The sequence below is a fragment of the Papilio polytes genome, unplaced genomic scaffold (genome assembly GCF_000836215.1).
Source record: "Papilio polytes unplaced genomic scaffold, Ppol_1.0 DF824047.1, whole genome shotgun sequence".
NCBI lineage: Eukaryota > Metazoa > Arthropoda > Insecta > Lepidoptera > Papilionidae > Papilio > Papilio polytes.
The window spans coordinates 6,568,094-6,577,003 of NW_013525157.1; the positions used below are offsets into that span (position 1 = coordinate 6,568,094).

The 8,910-nt window shown below is 34.6% G+C and overlaps 3 protein-coding genes across 3 annotated transcripts in view; 1 reads left to right on the plus strand and 2 right to left on the minus strand.

Annotated features, from left to right (window-relative positions):
• Nucleotides 1-1,899: 1,899 nt before the first annotated feature.
• Nucleotides 1,900-3,064, minus strand: LOC106100536 (malate dehydrogenase-like). Its single transcript, XM_013279406.1, has one exon. It carries the CDS (start codon nucleotides 3,004-3,006, stop codon nucleotides 1,957-1,959), a length of 1,050 nt encoding a protein of 349 aa, XP_013134860.1. The 5' UTR covers nucleotides 3,007-3,064; the 3' UTR covers nucleotides 1,900-1,956.
• A 418-nt stretch (nucleotides 3,065-3,482) lies between these two features.
• Nucleotides 3,483-4,590, plus strand: LOC106100535 (malate dehydrogenase-like). The gene has a single exon (XM_013279405.1). The coding sequence runs from the start codon at nucleotides 3,554-3,556 to the stop codon at nucleotides 4,550-4,552; it is 999 nt and encodes a 332-aa protein (XP_013134859.1). The 5' UTR covers nucleotides 3,483-3,553; the 3' UTR covers nucleotides 4,553-4,590.
• A 1,567-nt stretch (nucleotides 4,591-6,157) lies between these two features.
• Nucleotides 6,158-8,910, minus strand: part of LOC106100381 — a 7,442-nt gene continuing 4,689 nt past the window's right edge. Inside the window, exons 9-10 of the mRNA XM_013279209.1 lie at nucleotides 7,820-8,116; nucleotides 6,158-6,897 (exon numbers count right to left, since the gene is read on the minus strand). Of these exons, the coding sequence (XP_013134663.1) occupies nucleotides 7,824-8,116 (293 nt within the window). The 3' untranslated portion in view covers nucleotides 6,158-6,897; nucleotides 7,820-7,823. The remainder of the gene's footprint in view (nucleotides 6,898-7,819; nucleotides 8,117-8,910) is intronic.

The following is an 8,910-nucleotide window of genomic DNA, read 5'->3' on the forward strand; positions in this document are numbered from 1 at the left end:
AACTGCAAAGATGCGACAGGAAGGTAAGTCTCATTGACGCTAATTATCGCATTAATACAATTACCAGCCTCAAAGAGATGGTATTTTCCACTACTACACGTACATGCAAATTAATAACCAAGCAATCTTGATACAAAGTGTTTTCTTTATTACGTTTTTTTTTTATTTAGAAAGAGGTTAGATAGTCTCATGAAGAAAATTTACTAGTTTTGTTTCTTTAGTTTTTCCAGGTTATAATGTTTTGTGTATAAATTTCGTTCTTAAGATGTTCAATATCAATAACACGCCCGTATCTTTACGAGTGCATTGTCACCGGGTTCTCTAATTGTAACCATTACATTGTGTATTGGAGATATAAATTGACGTCAATTAGCTGTGGCTATAAATCGTTTGAACCTAGTTGGTGACCGCGGCACCTCCCGCGGGTGTCATCGATTGGTAATTTATTGCTTTCCTTAGTCATACTACTAAGTAATTTGAGTTGTAGAAATATGTATTATTTTAAGAAATCAAAATGTTTTCAAACTTAGCATTGATGTATATCCTACTAGTTTTTACCCGCGAGTCTGTCCGCGTGAAAAGAAAAATAACAGAACTGAGTATCCTATGTGCTCTTCCAGACTATCCTCTACGTCTACGCCAAATTTCATCGAAATCCGTTCAGCCGTTTATACTACAAACTCTAATAAACATCCATCCATATAAACTTTCGCTTTTATAATATTAGTATGAAACCCTTTCAAATTAAAAACCGATAAATCTAATACTTACAGATTCCAAACATGTCGAAGTGTTGAGTCAAAACTCTTTCACAACACATGTACGCGAGCGTCGTGAAAGAAAGTTTTAAGTACGGGAAAAGACGATCGATCACCCACAATGGCACCGGAGCTGCACCCTCGAGGAAAAACTGGAGCTGATTTATCGGCGTAGTTGGAATTATCGCCATTTGCAATTCTTACCGCGGCGAGTTAGCAAACAACTTGAGATAACGAATACTCGATGGGAAAGTTGCACGAGTTCTTTACATAGATTACCTTATTTACAACTATTAAAACGCATACATCGCTAATTAAATGCTTTGTACTTTACATTGTTTTATTTATTCTTAATCATCATTCCTTTTATTTATTTAATTTACTTTAGAACAGTTAAAATAACCTCTAATTAATCCAAGCAGCGACGAATGAGATATATCATTATGCGTCTATTTTGGCTGTGTGAAGTCATTTCTAAAGTGATGGAGTATCCAAAAATATCCCTGCGGATATCTAGTATAGCGTAGCAGAGCCTTAAAATTCAACGAGGTAACGACAATGGAAGGTATCGCAACCCCTCAATGAGTCATTATCGTAAACTGACCTACATAGCTAGTATTTTTTTAATCTTGTTGAAGAAAAAGCTTAGTCAGGGACCAGGGACCAGGGAAGATGGTGTCACGTGTACTTTCCGGAAAAAAATCCCGTAAGTCGATTGTTTCTATGATTTAAATTGGTCCAATGGGGTTTCTTTGGCCGAAGCACCAGGTATTACAACGAACACTAGTAGTAATAAGTTTCTAGAAATATGAATATATTTAAACACTAATGGTTAACGTTGGTGCAATGATGAGTACGTGCGTTGGTAATATTGGCAGCACTGTGCGGCAGTTAACAGCTCCGTAGCCCCGTGATGGCCGTCCTGGGCCGCAACATTGCCGTTTCCCCGATATTGAACCTTTGTCGTGACACGTTCACAAGAACCATTCCAATGTCTTTATGCATTCAACGTTTGCTTAAATGTGTTCCCTATACTGTGGTAAAGATACGCTTTTAATATTAAAGTATTTTGTACAAGTAATGTCTTACATCATAGTACATTTCCTTTTGAAGCTCTGGTTCTTTAGTGACTAAGAAAAGATACATAAAATCAATTTTTATTTTGTCAAACTTATTGAACACATAAACAAAATTTAAATTAAAATTTCTTCACAAAGCTTTCAAACACGTCAACATATTGCTCTCCTTGGGCTACGTCTCGACTTATCATCGGAATTGCTTTATCTAAAAGTTTATCTTCATATTCGTTCAATTTGAATTCATAGCATGGTTGTACCAAACCTTGTGGTCCAACTATGGTAGGACCAGAGAAAAATTTTGTTCCAAAATGAGGATTCGCCGTATACGAATTTACAATCACTTCAGCTCCACGTAACGCATCTAAAATACAATCCACAAACTCATTTATCGCCCATGCCATCGACAAGGTGGCGGATTCGACACCATATTTTTTATTAACAACCTCCACACCAGCTTTTCTTATTAGTCTCGTTAACATATCAGCTTGGCGTTCGGATAATTCGTATGTCTTCGGTGAAATATTCGAAAATAGCGGAACTATCGTCTCATCCGAATGTCCCCCGATCACTGGTATTTGTAATGACATTGGATTCGCTTGTAGAACATTACCAGCAAGAGATCGTGTCCTCGCTAAATCGAGGTGCGTAATACCAAACACTTTAAATGGATTGTAACTGCCATAATTAAGCAAAAGTACGCTTGCAAATGGTACTATTGAATTTAACGGACTTGTAGACATAGCTAAAAATGCCGTCGAATTCTGTTCAGCCATTGCTCTGCAAAGCTTCTGAACTGGAGGTGCGTTGGCGAAAATCATTTGCTCCCGTTTAATACCTGGCTTCCTGTGAGTCCTGTCGACCATTAGGATGAGGTCTGTAAAACGTATCGCCGGACGTAACATGGATGGACCCGCGAAAGCCGACACACTAGGTCCGCCTGGTAAACAGTCTAATTCCATTGCTAGTTTATTCACATTTTCATTATCGTCGTACAATTGTAATCTCGAAATCTTTGGATTCTGTTTTAATAGTAAAGCCAAATTAGATCCAACCTCTCCAATGGAGCCTATGATAGATACTTGAAGACTTCTCATTGGTATACAAGTTAAATGGGATTTCCCTGTATTTGTAAAGAACGGTTTTGGCGATTTAAATTTAGCTAACAACATGATTGTAAAGATTTTTGATTGAAGTTACTGATGTTAATTTGGTTTTCTATAATTTCTAAAACATCCTTGACACAAAGCAGTAGAAAATGTCACGGAAAGTTTTAGAGCACAGACAATAATATACAAAATGATATTAATATCCTTTTTGACAATGCTTCCTACATGGAGATCAATTACTTAAATACAAATTCTGAATACATCATCGAAAACTGGGAGCCTCAATGTACGCAAGACCGACGACCAAAGACCGATATATTTTAGAATGGCGGACAACTGTTACGTCAGTAAAAAAAAGTCAACACATGACATAGAAAAGTATTTCATTCATTTTCTTTTCTCTTGCCTTTATTAACTCGTCAATTCAATCAACTTTATTTAATGCATATTCATAAAATTTAAAAGACCTAGCTGGTGGAATGTGTCCGAGAACTACAACACTGCGGCTATCTTATTTAAAAAAAAAACACAAATTACAAATCAAAAATATCTTGTGTCATAAAACTTGACTTTTCAAATTTTTGTGTTTGATTTTCCTTGCAGTATAAATATGTTTGTACCTCGGCAATTTTATAAAATAACTTTCTCTCCATTCTTCACTGCTACGAGAAATCATCAAGTAACCGTTGTTGGGGCGACAAATGATGTCGGACAAACAGCATCGCTACTACTGCGGACTTGTCCTTCTGTAAGCAAATTAGTCCTGCACGACACAACCGATAGCACGCCCGGAGTAGTTTTAGATTTATCACACATCCCATCCAAATCAAAAGCTACAGGTTACTGCGGTCGAAGTACATTAGAAGAGGCCTTAGAAGGATCAAGTTTAGTTCTAGCCGTTGGAGGCTTACCACAAAAATGTCCACCGACATCACGATCGATATTGTCTCAAAACGCGGATTTTATAAAAATAGTTGCTTCCGCGGTGACTAGAATTACACCAGTACCATTCTTTGGTATAGTAACAGAACCGATTAATACGCTCGTACCGATGGCAGCTGAGGTTATGCGGCATCAGGGATGTTACGAACAGAACAAATTATTTGGTGTAACCATCATCGATGCGTTGAAAGCGCAGACTTTGTACGCCAAAGCGAACGGTTTCGTGCACAGCGAGTGTCACGTGCCGGTTATTTGTGGCCATTCAAGAGACACTATGGTTCCATTATTATCCCAGGCGAGTCCTAGCACAGTACTGCCTGAAGAAAAATGTCAAGATTTAGTATCTACACTTCGAGATTATACAACTTATGAAAAAGCGTCTTCTCCATTAGTACCTTCATTATCAATTGCATATAGCGTATATTTATTTACCCAAAGGATATTAGAAGCGTTAGATGGACAAATATCTCACGTGAACGCTTTGGTAGAGAACAATGATTTCGGTACCTCATATTTCTCAGGTCTGGTAGAAGTTAATCAGAAAGGAATCGGTGAAATGAGACTCTACACTAATTTGTTTTCATACGAATGTGGAATACTAGAACAGAGTATAAGACAACTACGAGAAGACGTCACAGTAGGAAGGAAAATATTAGAAGTTGTTTAAGGAAATAAAAATTAAGCACTTTAGAATTTACTTGTAAAAATATTTCTATTCTTCTTTATATGTAATATCTGCGAACTACACCTATGTTTAAAGAGTGTTGTTCAATTGCCTTAACAATGTTGTTAAATGTGTTTAGAGCGAGCGTACACCGTTGACTAAGCTATCGCACAGTTGTTTCGCAGCCAATTTAAGTGTTTAGTTGCATTACTAAAAATCGAGTAGTGAGCGCACTTCTATTTAAGCTCATAGGAATCAAATCGAGACAACAGTGAGCGATAGTTTAGTCAAAGTTGTGCGCTCTTAAAATCGTGTATAGTTTATTTGGTCCTAAAAAAAATTCGTCGTCTTTTCTGTTAAATAGGGAATTAAATAAATCATTTTTTATAATCAATGAATTTTATTTACACAACCCTGGTTTTGTACAATAAATTATGAACCAAGGAAATCTTGAAGGCACTCAACAAATGGTCGAGTTACAAAACAATGTCTCACTATTGCCACATCGACCAAATGTAGAGAAATCAATATATCACAGAATACTTTATTCCAAAACAATACCAATAAACGACATATACTGATAGACGGCTATTACATTACGTGTTTTACTCAAACTAGAAATTTTATTTGTAAAATTTGTAGTACAAATTCTCAAAAATACTACTTTCGCAGATATTTTAGTATGAACACATAGACATTGAAATTCTGTTGCAATATAAATTCGCCAGAACAGCGAAGTGACAGCTGCCAATAACCTGCATGCATATACAGAACATACATCAACAGAGATAATTTCCCTTACCTATGCGTCTTCCCTTGCAAATTCCACGACCTATCCTTTCCTCTTAAGAAAATAGTGGGAAGGGAAAAGACAAACTAGGCCTCCGGCAATTTGAGTCAAATGTTTCGATAGTTTACAAAATTTTGGTCATTTTAAATAAACATAATTATCGTTATTATTTTTTGTAACAATAAAAAAATAAAGTAATTATACATTATTTGAAGTAGATATCAAAACATAATGTGTAACAGCTAAATTGATTTCAACGGTTCTTATTACTAACATATTTAAAAACTAACAAATTAATTGACACACATTTCAATAAAAGAAATAATTTTATTAAACCAATCTACATAATTATATTTATAACGAAAGGCATTTACAAAAAAAAATTTAGACGCATAATCCAGTGGTCGTAAACATTCGTAATACTAAAATTGTAGTTTAATTTATTTAAAATATTTCACATCCGAGATGCTTCGATTTATTAAAAAAGATGATTTTATAGATTTTTTAAGATTCAAATATTAAAAATCCACCGTAAACTTAAAAACACAAGTTTGGTTATAATTTTTATTTAACTTTCCCTTCTTCCTATTAATAAACAGAAATTTATTAATTAAGTTTGGTCAAATGTCTACTGACACTAAAATAGAAACAATAAATCTAGGAATGAAACTTAAAAATTACTACACATGTAATAAAAATGTTTTACATATATGACGAACAAATAATTAACACTAATGAAATAACACACATTTAACTATAGTTAGATTAAAAAAAAATCAATTACTCAGTTTTTTTTTGTCTTTTTTTAGTCAATACTTTTACAAAATTGATTTTGATAATGAGAAGATAACTTCAAAGTACTTAACTAAAAAAAATACACATAGAGATAAAAATACAAAACTTATAGATTTTTCTAGTCACAATAGATTTTCGATACTATGTTATAAAATAACTGAACCAAATATATTGACAACAAATATATTTGATTTTTATCGCCTATTATATACAGGATGTCTGGAAAAGACGAGTACAATGGTAGTCCATTAATTCTGGACATCCTGTATATTGAAAAAGATAGATGACTTTTCCAAATAGATCATGAAGGGAAATAATTTAATATAAATGATTATTTAATTATTTTATATAATAAATACACAATTATAAACATGAGTACATTCAAAGCTATCAGAATTTTTCGATATAAAAAAATGATTTTCGATTATTACTAACACTGACTCACTCATAAGAGCCATTTAAGCACTCTTTTAGCGAAGATTTCTTTCCCTAAGTTTACACTGAGGGTATTTCATAGTGTGCATTAGAAGACAAAGTGGCACTATTCGATATTAACCAAAGCTTATAATTCTCAGAGATATGTTTCCTAAATGTACCAAAATTAAATTAACAATTTGATGTATACAAATTGTAAAAAAAATAAATTCATTTCATTATTTTAAAAACATTGGTATAAAGAACAATTTTATCCTAGGTAAAATCAACTGTATTTACATAGAATTATTAACAAATCGTCAATACACTAATATCCAGGTGTTGTCAACTGTAACAAGAAAAATGTGACGTAATAAATGATAGAAAAAAGGTAAATAACGTCATAAGCCGAACTCTTAAATCAATTGTGCCTCTCTATCACTTGTTGCTCTCTCTCACACTTTGGGCTTGGAAACGCCGTGTTTTTTCATGTACACTGCCGTTCATAGATTTATAACACGAAATCACATAAAAAATGACTATAGATTGTATTAAAAATATCTACATGATGAAAATTAACCTTACAAAATTTTTATAAATGCAAAAGTTGGATGGATGGATGTTTGTTTCTACGTATCTGGATAACTGATCAACAAATCACATTGAAATTTGGCATAGGTATTGGACATAGGGTGGAAAAACATAAGCTACTTATTACATTTATTTTTAACTAGTTGTCGACCGCGACTTCGTCTGCGGAAAATTAAAAAAAAACAAAATCCAGTAGTAATTATACTATGCTCTATAGCTGCCAAAATCTATCGAAATCCGTTCAACCGTTTATGCTATAAACTCTAATAAACACTCATTCAACTAAACTTTCGCATTTATAATATTAGTAAGACTAGCTGTAGCCCTCGACTCCGTCCGCGTGGTATATAAAGAAACAAAAGTAAGTATCCTATGTATTCTTCCAGACTATACTCTACATCCATGCCAAATTTCGTCGAGATCTGTTCAGCAGAATCTAGAAAGAAACTCTAACATTCATCCATTTAAAGTTTCGCATTTACAATATTAGTTAGATTACTAAGTATTTAGTTTATTAGGCAATAAATTGTTTTGGCAGTTTGGCGAAATTTCATATTTTTGTATTAAATTTAAGCTACTTATAAATAAATTTAAAAATATAAACTGTGCAAAAAAGAGCACGGACCAAGACTCTGTAGATGTTGATTTAAAAAAAATAAAAAAAAAATGTAAATATTTACCGTGTTATTCCTCGTTACTGTCGTGGTCGGAGGGCTGGGCGGGCTGGGCTGGAGGGTCGGCGAGGGGTGCAGTTCTGATCCTGATGGCAGTCTGCCGGAACTGGCTGATGAAGTCGAGCAGCTTCTGCAGGTTCCTCTGCGTGTTGATCTGGTCCGCGAGGAGCTGCTGCTTTTCCTCGTTGTGCTCGTCCAGGTTCTCCTTGAGCGTGGCCGCGCGCGCCTCCAGCTTGCTCAACTCCTCGCACAGCTCTATGTTCCGCTGCTGCAGCCGCTTGTGTTCCGCCAATTTATCTGGAAATATTCAAATATAAGTATTATTATTAAGGAATCGCATCTAGCATCGGCTTTGATATTTTATATCTTTGTTTTTCTGATATATGCTTTACTATCTTTTGCTCGCTAGGAATTTAAAAAAGTAACCTATGTATTTTTCAGATTATTTTTAAATTTAAGCCGAATTTCATCGTGATATAAGCCGTTCCGGAGATACCTAACCTAACGGACATCCATCCATATAAACGTTTGCATTTATATACTAGCTTCCTTCTACGACTTCATCTGTGGTTAATTAAAAAAATACAGGAAGTAGCCTATGGGTTCTTTCAAAGTATCTTCTACATCCAAGACAAATCACATTGAGATTACAAATTCTAACAAACATATATCCATGTAAATATTCGCATTTATAATATACAATTGAGCGATAGGCAACGTAAGGAGTAAAAGGTTAGCATGGTGTGGGCATGTTGTGAGGAGGGACGAATGGCATTTAACAAGAAGGACATCATAAGAATGGACGTATAAAGGTAGAGGAAGACCTAGAAAGCGATGGATGTATTGCGTAAAAGGTCATTAAGGGAGTGGTGACTGAGATGACGGAAGATAGTTATTTGTAGGACGAATGAAGTAGAATAAGGTGGTGATGAATATAGAATTGTGACGTCAATCCGGTAATAATAACGAAGTAACGACCCTGTAAGTAAGGCTCCTGAGTACCTCGAGCTTAGTTACATATAAGATAAGCGCCATCTGGACTCCGCCACCTAAAGCCCGGTGAACAGTGGCAATTCAGTTACAAAAAGCAGACAAAT

What these genes read in the sequence shown, in the direction of transcription:
- LOC106100536 (XM_013279406.1), bottom strand. Translation starts at nt 3,006, where the DNA reads ATGTTGTTAGCTAAATTTAAATCGCCAAAACCGTTCTTTACAAATACA.
- LOC106100535 (XM_013279405.1), top strand. Translation starts at nt 3,554, where the DNA reads ATGTTTGTACCTCGGCAATTTTATAAAATAACTTTCTCTCCATTCTTC.